At 41.2% G+C, this 20,336-nt stretch overlaps 1 protein-coding gene across 10 annotated transcripts in view; it reads right to left on the minus strand.

Moving 5' to 3' along the window:
* PDE10A (phosphodiesterase 10A) overlaps window positions 1–20,336 on the minus strand; it is a 548,616-nt gene that overhangs the window by 91,638 nt on the left and 436,642 nt on the right. For all 10 annotated transcript variants that reach the window (XR_010600146.1, XR_010600145.1, XM_065590407.1 and 7 more), the window contains exon 3: window positions 19,364–19,392. Coding sequence is in view for 7 of the 10 variants with exons in the window: in XM_065590407.1 (XP_065446479.1) it covers window positions 19,364–19,392 (29 nt within the window). In the remaining 3 variants the exon portion in view is untranslated. The remainder of the gene's footprint in view (window positions 1–19,363; window positions 19,393–20,336) is intronic.

The following is a 20,336-nucleotide window of genomic DNA, read 5'->3' on the forward strand; positions in this document are numbered from 1 at the left end:
GGAAAGATCACAAGCTTTAAAACAACATTGCTTGAGACATTTAAAAAATGAACTGGCCATAGCACTAGAAAATATTTATGATGGATTTGGAGTTATTCTGTAATAATGTTAGGGTGACCAGACAGCAAGTATGAAAATCAGGAGGGGGTGGAGGATAATATGCACCTATATAAGACAAAGCCCCAAATATTAGGACACTCCCTATAAAAATGGGACATCTGGTCATCCTAAATAACGTATGAATGTTATGTATTCTAACCATTTGACTGGGGGGGGGAGGTTTAATTCAAGTAGGGGCCAGCTGCAAATATGCAGAATAAAGGACATAAGATTCAAATAGCAACCCATTTACTCACACTTCAGGGAAAATATTCCACCTATTCACTTTAATGTCCTACATCCAACCCACTATGGAGATCAAGGGACCGGTTTGTCATGGGGTGATCTCAGTTTGTAAACATAAGAGAACCAAAAAGCCTGTGAGTCTAAGACAAAGGGCTCCTGGGGGGATAAAAGTGCCATTCTTGAGGGAGTGGGAAGTGGGTGCTAGGAGTTGCTGATGAGAAGCAGGTTCTCATTGGGTAGTCTTCACTGCAAAACAAACAAACCTCCAGCACCATGCCCCAGAGCCCAGGTCTATAGACACAGGCTTGCACCACAGCACTAAAAATAGTGGTTTAGTTGTTCCCACCTGGGCTAGAGCTTGGATTCTGAGACCCAACCCCCATCACCAGGTTTCAGAGCTGGAGCAGGAACCTCCACATTACTATTTTTAGCACTGTAGCATGAGCCCAAGTCTGTGGACCCAGGCTCTCTGGCTCACTGCTGTGGGTTTTTTGGTTGACACTATTTTTTTTTTAACAGTATAGACATACCCACAGACACAGACCCCAAAGATCAGGGACTTGCTGAGGGTATCTGCCAAGGGATGGCAAACCTCTAGGTAAAACAGACATGTCTATAACCCTTTTATTGGTTTAAAAATCTTTTATTTTATTTTCTGTTATGCTTTGTTCCTACTAAGGTAAATAAACAGTACTTTGGAGAAGGCCCACTGGTCATCTATATTAACCACCTGTCACAGCTCCCAAAGAGAAGACTTGGAGGTGGTAAACCCAGTCTGGCCTGTTGAGTAATCACAGTTGGTACAAAGGACGCTGTAGACTGGGGCTCGATCTAAGAGGGGAGAATCATGGGATTCCACCCCAGGGAAGGAAAGTGCACGAGGCCTGACATGTGAAGGGGTGCACTGAGAGAGACTAGCGAGGGGTCAAAAGTGCAGTTAGCCCTATAGCTATGATAATATTCTCTAGAGAAAAATCCTGCACTGACCCTGGGATAAATTATCCATTCCTGCTAGATGAAGTACACATTCTGCTAGAGTGTAGGTAATATGACAGTGTGTCTTGCCTATAACAATGCCCTGCCATCAAGACAAATACTTTTACCAAACATATAAAGGAGAGAATCTTTCAGTACTGCTGGGTCTCTGACAAGAAATCTGATATTCTAGATATTTGGTCAACCCCCCAAAAAAGTCCAGCATCCTTAGAATGAGCACCAAAGAGTCATCTCTCACTTTATGTCCTCAATACCTGGTCCAGCTCCCCAAGTTTCATATCTTGTTCTTTACAACTGGAAATTAACTTTCTTTTCCAGGAAGAACTGAATATATGCCTCATCTAGTTTAGCAATGGTTAAGCAGTTAATGTCAGGAGAGCCACTGTCCTGCAGAGGTCTCTCTCAGTGTATTCTAACATGAGATTTCTGAAATGGTTGGCAGAAACCTACTGACAGAATTCACTGACTCGTCATTTTGGGCTGCAGCTCAGCAGTGTCAGAGAGAGACTGTGTGTGGGGGGGGAGAGGGCCCCCCTCAAATAGTAGAACCTAAGAGTTATGAACTGAGCAGTCAACCACACACCCGATTTAGAACCAGAAGTATACAATCAGGCAGCAGCAGCAGCACACACACACACGAGAAAATACAGTGCAGTACTGTGTTAAATGTAAACTACTAAAAAAATAAAGGGAAAGCAGCATCTGTCTTCTGCATAATAAAATTTCAAAGCTGTATTAAGTCAATGTTCCATTGTAAACTTTTAAAAGAACAAGCATAATGTTTTGTTCAGAGTTACGAACATTTCAGAGTTATGAACAACCTCCATTCCTGAGGTGTTCGTCACTCGGAGGTTCTACTGTAACCTATCCAGGCCACTCATTCTTTGTGCTTGTGTCCAAGAGCTTTGGAATGTGAACAGATTGTAGTGTCAAATCTACATGATAGTAAAGAGAATGATGAATTTAGAGTGAACCCTGAAACCTCTAGCTCCAATCTCCATCAGTTTGTGAGGGTCAGAATCAATAAAGTCTGAAGAAACCTGATCTCATTTCAGAAGGAGCCGGTTTTGTGGGCCAGATAGTTTAGGCAGTTTAAATTCAGTGAAAAGATGGATGCCCACAGAAGTACCATGTAAGAAGAGTTTCTCAAGGAGAGAAAATCAGGGAGCCCATGGTGATATGATGACCCCTAACTCAATAGGTCAGACAGTCTCCTACTGTAGTCATGCATTCGAAGCCACTACAGTGCCTGCACAACTTATCTCTGAGTAATTTCATCCAGAAACATAAATTCAACAACTCTCTCTATGCAGACAATTCTCAGCTCTCTCTCTCTAGAGCTGTCTCCTTCTGTTCAAACTAAAATCTCAGCCTGTCTCTCTGACATCTCTTTGTGGATCTCTAGCAGTCAGCTCAAATGCAACATGTCTAAAAACAGAACTCTTAATCTCCATACCCAAGCCCTCCCTGCTATCTCCTTTCTCAATCATGGTGGACAATACCACCATTCTATCTGCCACTCAGGCCCATTGCCTGGGTGTCATCTTGGATTTCCCTCTAGGTTCTCATGTCCAGGCTAGGTCCAAGTCTTGTAAATTCTTTTTGCATAACATCCACACATTCTACATAACATCCATTATTTTTGCCTTTTCTAGCCATCCACGAGAACTATAGTCCAGGCTGTCATAAATATCATGACTTGATTATTGTAATATCCCTTTTGCTGGCCTGAAGATATGCAATCTTGCCCTATTGATATTCATTTGGTACACTGCTGCAAAGATCATTTCCCAAGCGTGTTGCTTTGGCTTACCATACTGACTATATTGTTTCCCGGTTTCTTTATAGTACCAAGTCAGTCTATCTGTATACATCTATTGTCTTTGGCTTATACTTACAGAATAAGCTCTTTGGGATAGAGGCTGTCTTTTTGTTCTGTGTTTGTACAGCACCTAGCACAATGGTGTCCAGATCCATGACCAGGGATACTAGGTAGTACAATAATAAATAATAATAATAATAATAATAATAATAGAAGGATGTGTTGTGGAGAAGAGGTAAAGGTTTTCCACGGCTAAACTGTTGGCTGAGGAATAACAATAATAAAAATCGGTTTGAAGACAAAGCAAATTACCACCTCAAATGTGCCTTCCATAGGTGACAGAGGATGAAGCAACATAGATCACTTATGGGAACTAGGGAAGACATTTCCATGCAACCAATCCAGTCAGCATTACGTGAAGAGAGAAAAAGAAGCAGAGAGGAGTAAAAAAATGCCCATTTATAGGAATTTATACACTTATTTGAGTGGGAAGGATTTAGTTCTCATTTGACACACAAAGTAATTACCTGTATATGGAAAAAATAATGTACTTTATTCCACAAATGATAAAAGATGGCACTAGGCTCCTTACAGAAAGAATTTATACATTTAGATTACACAGGCCAAAGTAAAATATGCTGACAGCATCTAAGGGCCAATTTTCCCACCAATTTTTCCCCCCAATCATCCCTGTGACCGCGTGGGGATCCCCATTCAGTGCGGGATGAGTACACCCCATCCCTCTAGCGCCTGTTTCTTCGGGGTAGGATGCCTGATGGACTTACACTGATAAGACTGTCCTCCATTGCAGGGCAATAAAGCCTAATGGTCAGAGTCAGTGGCGAATCTCTGGTTCTCGGGGCCAAGCCCTAATGGCCTGAGTCTATAGGAGGTCTCTGATTTGCAGAGTCTCGAGGCCTAGTGGCTGGAGTCAATAGTGGTTCCCTAGTTCACAGGGTAGGCAGACCTAATGGCCGGGGCCTCTGAGGAGTCCCTGGGCCGTAGGGTAAGCAGGCCTAACGGCCAGAGCCGATGGACCGTCCCTGATTCACATGGTAGTGGGCCACCTCCTGGAGGAGGGTGGCGGCCTAGGGTAGGGGGATCCGGGCGCTCCCTACTCCATTGGAGCCAAGCCCCGCGCCCTAGTAGTGGCAGAGGGTTCTGCTGCTGAGGTCAGCAGGGATCAACCACAACACGCTGCCTATGTCCGGGACTATGGCTAGTCCCCCCCGGGCTACTTCCTACCATGGTTCTGGTGGCAGTAGTTGGGGTGTCTTCTGGTTGCTCGGCTGGGGCTGTTCCCGGCGTCTACAACCCTTCTTGAGTATCAGTGGGCGCCTGGGCGTGGGCCGGGGCCTCAGCACTTTGGGCTTCTGTGCGGTGGGTTGGTAGCTGCTCCCCAGCGAGAGCCTGTATGCTATATCTTTCCCCTCCGGTGGTCAGCCCCAACTGAACTGGGCTGCCTGCCTTTATACAGCCACTGCACCTGGAGCATGCCCAGTAGGGCCATGGCTTCCTCAGCTACCAAGGAAGAGTTAATCCCTTCCTGTCCAGTGTGGGGTAAGTACACCCCGTCACAATCCCACAGAAATCCATGACCAAAGTTCCTTTAAAGACTATGCATACTGTAATTATGTGATGTTTGTTCATACACAAATGCATTACAAAACATCATGTCAATGTTTTTCCTGCTAGCAGCTGCTAATCCACAAACCACTATCATGATGATCTCCAGCCAGCACAAGCTTTCATTACTTTAACAATAAGATCCTCAGCACTGAAACAGAGAACCATCAATGGACAAACTAAGCCATCATTTTAAAGGGCTAGAATAATATTTTGTCTGGATTCCAGTAAAAACAATGTGATCCTCAATGTAGTCAGGATTGAGGAATGCTGAAGTGTTACATAGGGAAGTTTGCAATGCCACTGATGTGCTATATCTGTTTTGTAGATAATTAAAAGATTTCAGCTCCCACAGCTACAATCCTGCACCTTTCACTATTGCTATATTATTCAATAATTAAAAAAAAATTAAAGATAATTAAAATTATTTGATATATTTTGTTTAAATGCATTAGCTGCCCTTCTTTTGAAGTAGCATTGTGATCTTATGAAAAAAGAAAGACAATTAGGAGGTGAAAGTGTACTGCAAGAATTTATTGGGCTCTCTCTACATATGATTTATGCACTGTCTACATCATCATCTTTCTTCATGGCAGAATATTACAGGCTGTTGATCTATCGTATCATAAAAAAAATCAAGATATATAGGATGAAGAAGTGTATGACCATTGGTTTATTTGTCCACTTGACTACTCTTCTCCTAATTTGCTTTTAATACAGAAATGCATTCTCTTCTCCCATGTTCCTTTGTGGCCCACTTTTAAAAAATATTAGAAAAGAAACACTGGTGTAAAACAATTTTCTTAACCTGAGCCTACTGGGTACTTTCCAAGAGCTGCTAGGTTTTGCAGTGCTTGGCTGCACTGATAGCTAAATCCTTCATATATGCAAATTGATAGTCCCATTTCCAATCATGAGTTACAGTGACATATCTTAGCTATAGTGCAATGATACTGTGAAAACAGTTGAACCACATCCGTGAAGAACTGAAATATGGGACACAATTTCATGCTCCCCAAAATTATGGAAGGTCATGAAATTCCATTAAGTCAAAAGCTTGATTTTTGAGGGCAGAAGCACTGAGCGGTGGGATATCATTTACTTGGCTTCAAAAATAAAAGTATAGAGAAACAATAGGCTTAAAGTATCCACCAGGCTTTCAAAGCAGTAGAGATGTTGAAGACAGGAAACAAAGAAATCTCCTTGATCCAAAATCAAGGGCTGGCCTGTGTGAGTAGTTTTGTTTAAGCTTGGACACTGGAAAGCATGAAGCTATAAAAAGCTGGTTCTGCTGTGATTAATTTTAATGCTTGTACATAGCCTGAGAGAAAACTGCTGCTACACGTATTTGTCTGACGTCTATTCTTCTTGTTTTGACTGAAGAGGACATGGGTTATAACTTGTTCAGTAAATAAAGCTTAACTGCAGCACCATGCACAGGTATTTATGAATTGTTTGTTCACACATCAAACGCTGCTCATGACAAAATCAAAGGAGGGAAAAATATGAAATGACAGCTGGCAGGACTTGCCCTATTATTAAGTTAAAGGCTGCAAAATAGCTCTAGTACTACACAGAGAGAGCTCACAATTTTTGAAGGCATACATTTTCCAGCTTGTTTATACAGCTGATCTTCAGGCCTGATCTTAGAGAGAGAGAGAACACTGCCTTCTGAACATCAACTTCTTGCCACATAGTCACTGATCACTGACATCCAATCCCAGAGACTTTCCTCCAACTTTTCCTCCACTGGTACATGTCAATATTGAGATAGATTCCCTCAATGCAAACATTAAATTAAAAATGATTTATAATAGAGTGAAGGAGGCATTGACTGGACTATAAAGACAGAACACTTTGATTATGTGGGACAGAAAAGTCAGCCCCATTTTATAAAATCTGATATTCACTGCAAGTGTTACAAAGGCCACACTGTACCTTGGTTATACCACTTATCCAGACAACAGCATTGTTAAAAACATTTAATGAAGTCCATTAACCTTTACATTTTAATTTGGCAGGTCTGGATATTACCATTTATTTAAATTTGCCTTGATAAATTGCACATTCCCTGTTAATATAGCTCTGTTGATGCCTGACCTGCAAACACTCCAAAAGACATTCCAAAAGACATCATGAGTGAAATTAAAAATATGGTCCAACCTTTTTCCATCTCCATACTGCTTTCCCTAGTCTCTTACTACTACCAACAGTATCCACAAGCCTCCTTCTCCGTTTCAACTTCATAACACCAGGGCCAGCTCCAGGCACCAGCTTACCAAGCAGGTGCTTGGGGCGGCCACTTCGGAGAGGGGCGGCACGTCCAGCTGTTCGGTGGCAATTCGGCAGACAGCCCCTCACTCCTGCTGGGAGTGAAGGACCTCCCGCCGAATTGCCGCCGCAGATCACAATCGCAGCTTTTTTTTGGTTGTTTGTTTGGTTTTTTTTTTTTTTTTTGGCTGCTTGGGGCGGCCAAAACCCTGGAGCCGGCCCTGCATAACGCGTATCTTCCTCTGATAACACTGGATGTCGTATTATATGCATTATCTTCTGAAGGATATATATATTGCTCCTGGGGATTCTGCACCACTGCGCATGTGCACAATTCATGTCCCCTTCAGATTTCTTTGCTTCCCTGCAGAAAATGACTTTCTGACAGGGAAGCAAAGGGAAGCCACAAGAGCGGTCATGTGACTCTCCCCAGCAGTATGTTTTGGGTGCCAAGGGCAGCTGGCAGAGAGGTAAATCACTGTGGGGAAGGGGGCGGGACTGGGGAAGACCCTGCGTCGGGCTCAGCTGCTAGTCCCAGCTGGGCTGGGGAGGCCGGGACTTCCTCTTTCCCTGCATAGCATCCAGGGCCAGGTCAGACCCATCCCCAGATTTCTTCCCAGGCTGCAAGGAGCTCTGCAAACTCTTTACTCCCCTGCTTCCTGCACCCATCACTCCCTCATCCAACCAGACCCCCTCAGACTCAGACCCTCATGCCCCCGCACCCAGAACCTCCCCCACCCGCCACTCCCCCTGCACCTGGAGCACCCTGACAAGTTATCCAGACCCAGATCTCCATCCCAACGAGCCCCAACCAACTGCACCTAGATCCCCATCCCACTAAGCCCTCACTCTCCCCAGCATTTGGACCCCCCACAGAATCCAGCACACCCAGACCCCCCTGCTGAGCTCTATCCCCCCGAACCCAGACCTACCCCTGCTGAGCTCCAACCACCTTCACCTGAACCCCCCTGCAGCATCCCATTACTATTGCACCCAGAACCCCACAACAAACCCCTGTGCATCCAGATCCCCTCCACACTCAGGTTCCCCACTTAGCTGCTCGCACCCAGATTGCCCCATGCATAACCCTCTCAACCCATACTTGGATCCCCCCACACTAACCCCCTCCACACTTGGATCCTGCTGGGCTGAGCCTGCCTGCCCCCACCTGGTGCACCGGGCACAGAGGGGGCAGGGCCCTGGGGTGTTTCTGGGGCAAGCCCAGTCCTTGCACTATGTCAGGGCTGGGTGCAGCCTCACTGTAGAGTTTGTGTCCCAGGGGGAGCTGCAGAGTGTTCTCCCACCTCTGTGCAGCCAGTGGCCTGTGCTCCCCAATGCCATGCTGGAGCCTCCACATTTATTACACAAATAAAATTTGCAGAATTTTGCAGAATTTTAAAATATTGTGCACAGAATTATTAATTTTTTGACACAGAATGCCGTCAGGAGTAATATGTATATGTCTGATGTCCTAACTCTTTTCTTTTAACTTTTCATTACACCATTCATTTTTGTTTTGTTGCAAAAATGTTTAAATCCTATGATCAATAAAGAAACAGTGTGAAGAATGAATAATGAACTTGCTGTGGCAGGGAGATATGGAAGGGATTTAAATGGGACAGAGAACTCATACAATTATTAACTGAAAAGATACTAATTCTGTAACTTTCAGTGGCATATTATGACAGGGTGTTACCTGGTGCCAAGGCAGCTGCCAAAAGCCCTAAGTCCAAAAATGGGAAAGGAGAGGATTAAAATGTTATTGCCATTTCCAAGAATAAAGTACTGTAAATGAGTTAGTCACTTGCTAGGTAATAATTTCATAGTGTTTATACTGTAAACTACAGCAAAAGTGAATTGCTGCTGTGATCACCACAGTTTACAAAGCAAACATGCTTGCCAAAATGCAGCTTCACCGTGGGTACTGTACAAGCCAAAGTGGAATGGAAAAGAAGCCATTATTTGAATGAACAAGGGCTAATTTCACTGTGATCATATCAGGCACACTGAGCATTTTTGTTTAAGTTTAAGGTTCTGAGGTACAACATGGCACACAGCCACCATGGGAGAAGGAAGCAGCATACAAGACAAAATCCTGGCCATGATTTAAGCAGCAGTATTGGATATGTTAACCCCTAGCCTGTACACACATGCCAGCTCTGCACCAGACCCATCCACCACACAAGTGATACCTTGTACTTTCCCCTCCCAGCACAGCTGTCTGTGATCCCAGTCCTTTTATACCCATGGACTGGGAAAGCAGACACACAGTATCCTTCACTGGATTGTGTGTTCTATATAGTCTCACCAATCAGCCCACTCCCCCGTGGTCTCGGACGGACATTATACGTGCTTAATGTCTCTCTAATGTCATTTCTAATGTCTAGATGAGGCAGAATTATGGACTTTACCCCAGTTTTGGCAGCCATAGAAGACTGACACCTCTCCAATTCACAAATAGTGTTTTACTAATATTGTGAATTGAATGAGTCCTTACCCCAGTCTAGCACAGAACACACACATGCAAGATTAGTGCGCAAACTCACCCTTCTTCATGTAGTAGTTATTTTCTTTGGGGGTAAAAGAGCGATAGCACAATATGAAGCTTAACCTAAGCTATTTCCACTAAGCTGATTCTAGGTTTTCCATCCAGAACCTCTGTCCCCAGAACCTCTGTCCAAAGCCCCTCTGCCCTGATAGCCACACCCACCTCTAGCGTACCTAGGAAAAGGAAAAATGAGAATAAAAGAAAAAATGAAACAAGAAATAGAACTCCTGGACATCATTTTATACAGTGTTCAGTGACAAAAAGGTTTAAACAAGAGTGGGGTGGAATGAACAGAATCTCAAAAACTTGAAATTTTCAGAAAAAAACAAAAAATTGTTTCACTTTGAACCCTGCAAAATAGAAACAACTAAGCAAAACTGTCTTTCCATTTTTCAACCATTTCTATCCATACCTAGGGTGCAGGTAACAAGATGATATCTGCACAGTAAATGAGCAGGAATCAATCAGCATTTCCATACAGGTTCCCAACATTTGTTCACAGGATGGATCAAAAGAAGGTGCTTGCCACCCATTACAGATATTGAAAGATATTTCACAAATGTTACAAAATTCAAGTGATAACATGCAGAAAAAAAGTTCCTAGGTTCAAAGTTTGGTCACAGATGTTTATGAAACATTGAGTGACCATAGTTCTTGAATTTTTGATGGTGATAACAACTCTGTGATATCAGAAAATCCTTGGTAGAATGACTTCCATTTTTGTGGGGGACAATATTTATATCAAGACAATCTAACACCTTCACTTGAGATTTCTGAACCCAAGTTGGTTGAAAAATGGAAAGAATTGTACTTAGTTGTTCCTATTTTGCCAGGTTCTAAGTGAAACAATATTTTTAATTTCAAGTTTTTGAGATTCAGTTCCCCTCACTTCCACCCTTTCAAAAACCTTTTTGCCAATGAATGCCATAGAAAATGATGATGTCCAGGGGTTTTGTTTCACGTTTCATTTTTTCTTTTGCTATTCTGTGACTTTTCAAACCTTCTCCAACTTTTGAAAAGATGCAGAAAGGAAAAATGAAACTAATTCTGGGACTCTAATTTTTCAATACTTTGCCACTCTAACTTTTCAAAAGTTGGAAGAGTTACAAAGCTTCATTTTTCCGTTTTCTGTTCTCACTTTTTCAAAATTTGAGCAAATTCTGAAACGTTACAGTATGGAAAAATGAAAAAAAAAAAGGAAAAAACTCTACACATCACTCAATCTATTGAAGTTAGTGATAGAAAGGAATAAAAAGAAGAAAAAATTGGAAGGGGGGAACAAAACAAAACAATTCAAATTTTTCAATTGCAACAACCCCTCTCCCCCCAAAATACAAAACTATTCCTAAATGCAAGTTTTTCATAACATTTTTTACTTTTGAAAGGCCATTTTTAATTGTGCAAGAGAGTACTGAAGCAAGTTGATGGTAGAACATATGAGTCTGACAAAGTGGGTATTCACCCATGAAAGCTTATGCTCCAATACGCCTGTTAGTCTAGAAGGTGAAACAGGACTCTTTGTTGCTTTTTACATATGAGTCTGACGTTTCATTTTAAAATTAGTTTTTCATGACACATGGTGTAAAGAAAAATGATTTAGCTAGGAAAAAACAAGTAAATTTCCATTTTAGAACTTTGAATAATTTAAGGTTTTTCCATCTATGTGCTCATTTTTACTCTGCAATAAAATAGCTTTCATTGAGCTCTTTGCTTATATTGTAAATTGCCTGTGATACAGACAAAAGTCTTTTTTGCAACATTTCCAGAAATTAAAATGTACCATTTATTGCCTTTAAAACTCCCACATGGACTTAAAACTACTTTAAAAAATTGTATTTTTGCTGGGTATGGAAAACTCTAAAATTATTCAAGTTTATTATTTTCAGAATTCAATTCTTGAGCAGAGATATATTTACAATTCAATTACATTTGAACCTGTTTTGGGTTGTTACTGAAGTTAAGCAGTGCACTGCCATAGTCTAGATTATTATATACTTTTTCTCAAATAATACAATATATGCTAACAAAGATGTCTACAACTTTATATACACATGTCCATTTGTAGTACTGTGTTTTAACCTCTGCATGTTAGATGGAGTCCATTAAAATTATGCATATGAAAAGTACACCATACTTATTTAATACTCTACATATTACATACAAAGTGACTGATATTAAACATTTGAGGAATAGGGACACCCATATTTATACCCCAAAATTCTGCATTGCACATTTGTATGCAGATAAGTTAGCTTTGTACTCAACTGACTCCAAGATCTATACTGAGGCCCCACTGGTCTCTGGCTGGAGTTTAAGGTGTTTCTTATGACTTATACACCTATAAAAGAGTTGGGACTGGCCTAGCTGAGGGATTGCCTCTCTCCCGCTTCCATACTGCCATAGTTACAGTCATGGGAGGTACCCAAGCTGGATCCCCTCACAATAAAAGAGGGGACAGCTGGCAGGGCATTCTCTGTCAAGACTCCACGACTCTGGAAACTATTCCCCTGCTAGGTCCTAAATAACCTGAATTGGAGGCCTTTTGAGCATGCTGCAAAAGAAATGTGTTTGATAGGGTTTTTGGAGAGGAGTGAAGAAATGATTCCCAGAAAAATTAAGGGGTGGAAAGGAGTTTCTGTAGGTGGACGGACGGCTGGCTGAGTTCCTGTTGAAATGATTAATGCTGCTGGGGTTTTACTGTAACGTTAATGATGTGTTAAGGCATCTAGAGCTTTGGCATCATTTTAATTATTTTAAATTTTAACAAAATAAAGTAAATTATTAAATATCCCTTCAATTATACAATTAACAGTAACATGAGTACACAGATAAATTTGTTTTATAGATAACCACACTATCCCCCTAATTTCAAAAGCTCTTCAGACATCACTGGCATGTAAAAGGATATGGAAGACTGACCTCGGCATAAATTTACTCAGAAATCTTTCAGTTTCTCATAAATAGCCTGCATTAGGGATTAAGACTCAGTTACCTAACACATCAGTCCTCTGCCTAGAGGGTTACTAATCCAAGAAACTTGGTATCAGGGTTCTCCTATACCTTCACAATACCTTTCTTCATAGCTGTCGTGCAAAAAAAGATTCACAGTGTAAGCATGACACTTCAGCCTGGGTTTGTGGTCCCTTGGACAATCTTCTTTTTAATCCTCTAGTGGAGGCCTCACTATATGTCTGTCTCCTTCCTTTGGCAATTACTTCTGTTAGAGTAAGTGGTTTGAGATGTCTGTCATTTGGAGAACCCCATCTTTATTTTTTCCTTCTCACTTTGCACACAAACAGAAACCAGAGTTCCACTTAAACCAATCTGTTTCTCTCTTTAATGTTTATACTCTGGATGTGAAATCAGCTTTAAAAAGTCCATCTACATTGGATTAAAACAGAGAAAGTCAGAGACCTTATTCTTCATGGAAAGCCAAAAAAAGCTTGAAGGGCTCCAGTACTCAGTTGCTTGATGGATCATATAAAACATACATCAACTTGCACAGCATTCCGTAAGAGACCTCCTAAGGGTAGCAAAATACATTCTACAAACTATTTCCCACTGTTATTGAGTGTCCAGGGAGATTGAAGTGTTCACCCACTGGCTTGTATATGTTACCATTCCTGATGTCTGATTTGTGTCCATTTATCCTTTTATGTAGAGACTGTCCGGTTTGGCCATGTACATGGCAGAGGGGCATTGCTAGCACATGATGGCATATATCACATTAGTAGATGTGCAAGTGAATGAGCCTACTGATGGTGTGGCGGGTGTGGTTGGGTCCTATGATGGTGTCGCTACAGTAGATATGGGGACAGAGATCCATCAACTTCATGAAAAAACTTGCACAGATACAGACAGACATTATCTTCCTCTCCAAGTGCAAACAGATGAACATCATACAAAATGTACTGAAAGTAAAAAATCCATTGCAATCGACATACTGCACTGACTATGTTGAGAGACTGTGCCACACACTCTCAAAGAAACTGAGGAACCACCTGATCAGCATCCTGTACAGCAAACAGGAGAAGGTCAAGAATGAGCTCTCAAAACTAGAGACTCTCATACAAAACCAACCTTCCACACAAACTTCCACATGGCTGGACTTTACAAAGATAAGACAAGCCATTTACAACACACACTTTACTTCTGTACAGAGTAAAAAGGACAGTAAACTATCTAAACTCCTACATGTCACAGGCCTTCAACATTGGCTCTCCACTTGTAAGGTTCTGGGTTGTAAGATTCATTAATGATCTGGAGGATGGCGTGGACTGCACCCTCAGCAAGTTTGCCGATGACACTGAACTGGGAGGAGTGGTAGATACGTTGGAGGGTAGAGATAGGATACAGAGGGACCTAGACAAATTAGAGGATTGGGTCAAAAGAAACCTGATAAGGTTCAACTAGGACAAGTGCAGAGTCCTGAATTTAGGACGGAAGAATCCCATTCACTGCTACAGATTAGGGACCGAATGGCTAGGCAGTAGTCCTGCAGAAAAGAACCTAGGGGTTACAGTGGACGAGAAGCTGGATATGAGTCAACAGTGTGCCCTTGTTGCCAAGAAGGCTAACAGCATTTTGGGCTGTATAAGTAGGGGCATTGCCAGCAGATCGAGGGACGTGATCATTCACATTCGACATTGGTGAGGCCTCATCTGGAGTACTGTGTCCTGTTTTGGGCCCCACACTACAAGGAGAATGTGGAAAAATTGGAAAGAGTCCAGTGGAGGGCAACAAAAATTATTAGGGGGCTGGAGCACATGACTTATGAGGAGAGACTGAGGGAACTGGGATTGTTTAGTCTGCAGAAGAGAAGAATGAGGGGGGATTTGATAGCTGCTTTCAACTACCTGAAAGGGGGTTCCAAAGAGGATGGATTTAGACTGTTCTCAGTGGTAGCAGATGACAGAACAAGGAGTAATGGTCTCAAGTTGCAGTGCGGGAGGTTTAGGTTGGATATTAGGAAAAACGTTTTCACTGGGAGAAATGAGGGTGGTGAAGCACTGGAATGGGTTACCCAGGGAGGTGGTGGAATCTCCTTCCTTAGAGGTTTTTAAGGTCAGGCTTGACAAAGCCCTGGTTGGGATGATTTAGTTGGGGATTGGCCCTGCTTTGAGCAGGGGGTTGGACTAGATGCCCTCCTGAGGTCCCTTCCAACCCTGATATTCTTTGATTCTATGAACTCCCTTCTCTGCATGTGCCAATATATATTTATGCCTATATCTGTAATTTTCACTCCATGCATCTGAAAACTTTTTTTTACCCAGGAAAGCTTATGCCCAAATACATCTGTTAGTCTTTAAGGTCGCACCAGACTCCTTGTTGTTTTTGTGGATACAGACTAACACGGCTACCCCTCTGATACTTAAGTAGGAAGAGGAGAGGGAGTATGTGGAGGGCTATTTCTTGAGCTGGTGAGGATTTGGGAGGCTGCGAGCTGGAAGAGTATGTGTTAGGTTGGTGGGGAGTCAACTGATGAATGAGATTGTGTGTGAACTGGACAGGAGATGGTAGGATCAGAGCTAGATTGGAGGAGCAGAAATTGGTTTAAGAGAGAACACTTAAGGAGTAACAGTGTAAAACTATTATTTTCTCCAACACTTTCCTTTTCTGTAAAGTGCCCCAGGTTTTCACTTCAAAAATACAATCAACCTCGGGGGAGCGGGAACTGGAGGGAGGTGCAGATTGCTACTTGCAGCCCTACCACTTATTTTGGGAACTAGCTGTCACTCTAAAAATCGACCTACTTCTTGTTACTTCCCGTAAGCAATGTCCAGATACCTGACTATCCATGACTGAGAAAGAGAAAATTAGTTTCCTTATTTGTAGATTTTATTTCCCATAACAGGAAGCATCTGGCTTGGATAAAATTTTCCTATATATCAAAATGTTTTTGATAAAACAGACTGTAGATGTTATAGTCTTTATTCTATTAAATTTACAATCTACAGTGGTGCTACCTGTCTCTTCTAACTAGTTTACATAGTTTCAGCTTCAGAAGATTTCATCTGTAAAAACAGTATGGTACTGCAGCAGATTCATAAAAGGAGTCCGAATTCAAAGCAAGGAGGAAGGAAGGGATGATCAGGGGGAAGTACTTAAGATGCCTGTATTGCTGTGAAATTAGTAACCTAATGAGTAATGTTGAGACCAGATAATTCTCTCCATTATGAGAAATATAACTACAGGGAAGAAAACTAAATGTCTCCATTCTCAGGAACTTTTATTTATTCAGATATAGATTTTGATTTTACACAAACTAGAAAAACTAAAAAGGCATACATTTCTCCCACGGTAGGGGATGTTTTGGAGGAAACTCAGGGAAAAATTCAATACTCAGAATTATACACACACACACACGATACCTTTGACTTCGCCGCTCAAGTTTACGCTTTTATATGATAAATATGACAAATTACAGTTAGGTTCAGATTGGTCTGAGATGAGTGAGGTAGTGTTTCTTCTTTTCTATGATTTTGGTTAAAAAAAAAACAGCAGTTACACACCCCTCTCACTAGTTACCCTTCCCACACCACAGTCATTTTAATGAATCTAGGTTTGATGCATGCACAGCTCAATCAAGTGACTTTCGCATAACTCTCCATACTGGCAGCTAGTTAGGGAGGTGGTAGGCGTAGACGGTTCTAGACTCCATGCCCAGATAGCTCTAACAAGCCTTAAACTGATGACTTGGGCAAATGTGTGTATTGTGCTGGGAGATTTATGTTGACTTGTGTGGGTGGTGAATGAGAGGTGCATGTTGCAGTGAGGGTCAGTGTGTGTCTGGGTTCACTGTGTGTTGGTTGTATTGCTTTGTGGGTGGTTTGACTGATTTTTGTCTGGGGACTGTGCTGGGGGTTTGTGCGTTGATTTGCGTGTGGGTTATGCTGGGAAATTTTGTGTTCCTTTGTGTGGATTGTGATAGGGAGTTAATGTTGAGTTGTATGAGTGGCAAATCAACCCCTGAAGAACGGTGGCAATTGGCCCAAGCAACCCACAATCTGTTCAGTCTTCCTCATATCACTGATTACAACCAATGAAATTAGCTGGAGCGTGAGGGTGGTGATTGGTGGAGCTACTTCTCAAAACACAACAATCTAGAACTCTTGCCATAGAAACATCTTTCTGATTAGGGTGACCAGACGTCCCGATAAAATCGGGACCGTCCCGATATTTAGGCATTTGTCCCGCGTCCCGATTGATCTTCGGTCGGGACGCTGCACTCCGCTTTTTTTTTTTTTTTTTCTCTGCCGGGCTGCGGGCAGCACTCAGCTGTTCTCGGCTTTTTTTTTTCTTCTCCTCTGACTGCCGGCAGCACTCAGCTGTTTTCTGTTGGTTTCTCTCCCCCCCCCCCTCCTAAAAACCAGAGGCTGAAGGTATGCATACCTAAGGAAGGGTGCATAATCTCCTTTGACTGCCCGCAGTCCTGGGCTGTTCTCAGCTCCCGCCCCCGACTGCCAGCAGCACTGGGTCACAGTAGGGAATTGGGAGAGGGAGCTGTTTGTGTCCTTAAACCAGCACTCGGTTTTTTGGGTTTTTTTGCTCCGCCAGTGACCCCCCCCTTCCCCCCCCCCTTGTGTCCCGATATTTTCTTCCTGTCATCTGGTCACCCTATTTCTGATAGTCACAGCAAATTATATGTATTTTATATATTATATATATATATATAATTTGCTGTGACTAACTGTTTTGTACGTGCTTGCCTGGAAAAGATGAATTGTACAATGCTTATTTCTTTCGTAAGCCAAAATATGATGTTTCAAGATTACAATACACAATTTGCACTCAGTAGTTGGGTTCAAAAAGTTAACTACTGTGCATGTAATCCCTGGGACTTCAACAAATTTCACATATATCTTGGATAAATAGTCTCTACCAGACTTACCCCCCACAAGGACTCAGACCACAGTGAAGATGAAAACTGCAGATGTACAATACAATCCCGGGTGTGAAACTGAAACCTGAAAGGCTAGTCTTGATTCAGACACTGATGCTACTGGATTTGTTTGAGAGTAATTAATTTACACATGAATAATTATTTATATTAATAACTTAAATACCGGGATAGTGTCAGAAAAGTAACTAATGCTACACAAAGCTTTTCTTATTTCCTCTTCTTTGTCTAACTTTTATTTTATGCTGTGTGACTGTTATAAGGATTATAATCATGTCAAGACGTGATCTTAGTAATGTTTAAGAAATTTGGAAAGATTGACTTTAAAGTAAGTCCTTAATCTTTAAATTTCCACCCATTTAAAAGATTCTAACCTATTTCTGGGCAGAAGGTTTACTTAAAAGGTTATTTTATCATCACTTCTCCCTCACAGACGGATACACTAAAAGGTTTGGATGGCAAATGTATTGAAAATATGCTTAAATAATAAACTGATCACTGTTGGTTTTACCTTTAAGTGCAGTATATACTTAAATTTCATTTAAAGTAATAGAATTGTTACTCTAGATTTTGTTTTTCTATGTTTTAGTCTTCTGTGGTAACTTTTGATACTGTTAAAAGTTAAAGTTGTTATATGAAAAATGTATCAACAAAATAAAATAACATTTGTAAATCTTGAGGAAAAAATGTATACAAATATTTTGATTGAAAGAGATACTGAACTTGATTGACTATAAAACTTTCTACCTTTATCTTATTCAAAGTTATCATAAGATTGATGGTTATTGGGCTGATGTTCCATTTTTTTCCCTTCTGTGAGGGCAGCATTAATAGGTGTGAAAGAAAGAAGGCACTGAAAAAAGACCATCCTTTGGCTAGGGCTGATACATCAAACAAATCCACCATTCATAAGCAAAGTGTAGAAAAGGCTGTTGATGTCCCTTGATGACATGATTATATCTATGACTGGCTGATGACACAAGACAGACAGGATGTCGTCATTGGTGGAAGAGAGTCAACAGTGACAAAGGGCAGAGCAGAGAAGTGTTTTTAGAAGGAATAAAGAAAGTGGCAACCATTTGTTTGTGTGGCAGATGGAAGGTTAAGAATGCAAATAGAGCAGAATTATTGACCAAAATATCAGGATATAACATGGGAGCAAAAAGACATCACCACCTAGTTATCACAAGATACTACATGGTAGATTATGGTAACTCATTCAACATGAAGTATTTGTTCATTGTATATATCTCCCAAATAAATAGGACACTGAGACAGAAAGAAATACATCATTCTCAAACACTGAAGTTGTGTCACATTAGTTTTCATTCAATAGATTGCAAAATATTTTACGTCAATGAATTTAGTTCGTCTGTACCCTACCATATCTCAAAGGGCAGAATTATACAGGACATAATCCTTGCCTTGTTTCCTCTTCAATAGTATCATGCATGACATCTCTCATGGTAGTAATACTGATTAAATAGTGGGTAGTCATATTTACAACTAATCAGAAAGTTCAAAGTTGCTATGAATTTCCTGTTTTCATTTAAGCAGCCTTGTTCACATGGGATCATACCAATAGCTCCTGTATACGCTCCCTTATTTTGCTAATGAAAAGTAGTGAACTTCACTCATTTACAACTAATCAAATGTTTTGAATGCTAGGATTTTGTTTTTAATTGCTCTGGAAGTTGTCAGATACATTTCTCTGGAGATCTGATTCATTCAGGGAATAGAGCACAGCCTTGATCAGAGACTGAAAGAAAGTTACCTCAAGTGACCAGTGGGCCACAGAGACCTCTTTTTTGTTTTTCTAGTGTGGGATGGAGAGACATCTGTAAGCAGTACTTACCCTGCTGACTTCCTTAGGAGTCGACTCATCTGTGAGGAAACAAAGCAAACAATTAGGCACTCTGGGAAGGTTCTAGAATGAATGTAGAACAAGATATTGTCCTTCAAGAAACTTTTGTTCTGTTGTACAAGACTTTCTCTGACTTAGTTCATTATTTTGGTTGAAATGTCTGTTTTTACTGATATACATTCAACTGGCTTGCCAATAATTAAGGAGTAAAAAATTCCACACCTAGAACCACAGCAACAGTCTGATTAAACAGGTGAGCTTTGCTGTGTGCTGTAACACTTAAATTAGGACTCTATTAGACAAGCTGGGGAAGAGAGTTGCCACTAGATCCCACATGTGCAATGCTAGAAACTGAGGGCTCGATTCTGCTCCACTTGAAGCCAATGACCCCTATTTACTTCTTTGGGTGCAGGAGAGAGCCTTAGTGACCAAGAGCACATCGAGGATGTTGTCTGGCATAACATTCAAAAAAAGAAGCATAAATTATAGAAATATATCTCATTATGTTTTCCATTTTTAGAATACATACAGGCTGTACTGTGCATTTTTGAAGTTTACATTTAAAGTTATAAAGACAGATATAACAATACAGCATATCTTTAAAAGCATTGTGCAACATTTCAGAAAGTGAGCAAAGGGAAAGCAATCATACAGTAAGAGACCCACTACCACATGAAGTTGATTATGAACCTACAGCCTCATGTGTCTTCTGCTGCATAATTATTTCTTATAAGAAAACATGGAACAATCTGTATCTTTCTATTTTTGATCCCACAAGCTAAATTATTCCTTTTTGGACATTAACTCCAAATCAATTTCATCATACAAAAGAGGTCATATCCTTATTGGATCCCATATGTATACATATTTGCATATATCTGCCTAGATGTGGATTTTCAAATACTGCATCTCTGCTAAATGTGGTCATAGCAATACTCCAGCATAACCACAACTGCCTTTATTT

This window comes from Chrysemys picta, chromosome 3 (assembly GCF_011386835.1).
Source record: "Chrysemys picta bellii isolate R12L10 chromosome 3, ASM1138683v2, whole genome shotgun sequence".
NCBI classification, from domain to species: Eukaryota; Metazoa; Chordata; order Testudines; family Emydidae; genus Chrysemys; species Chrysemys picta.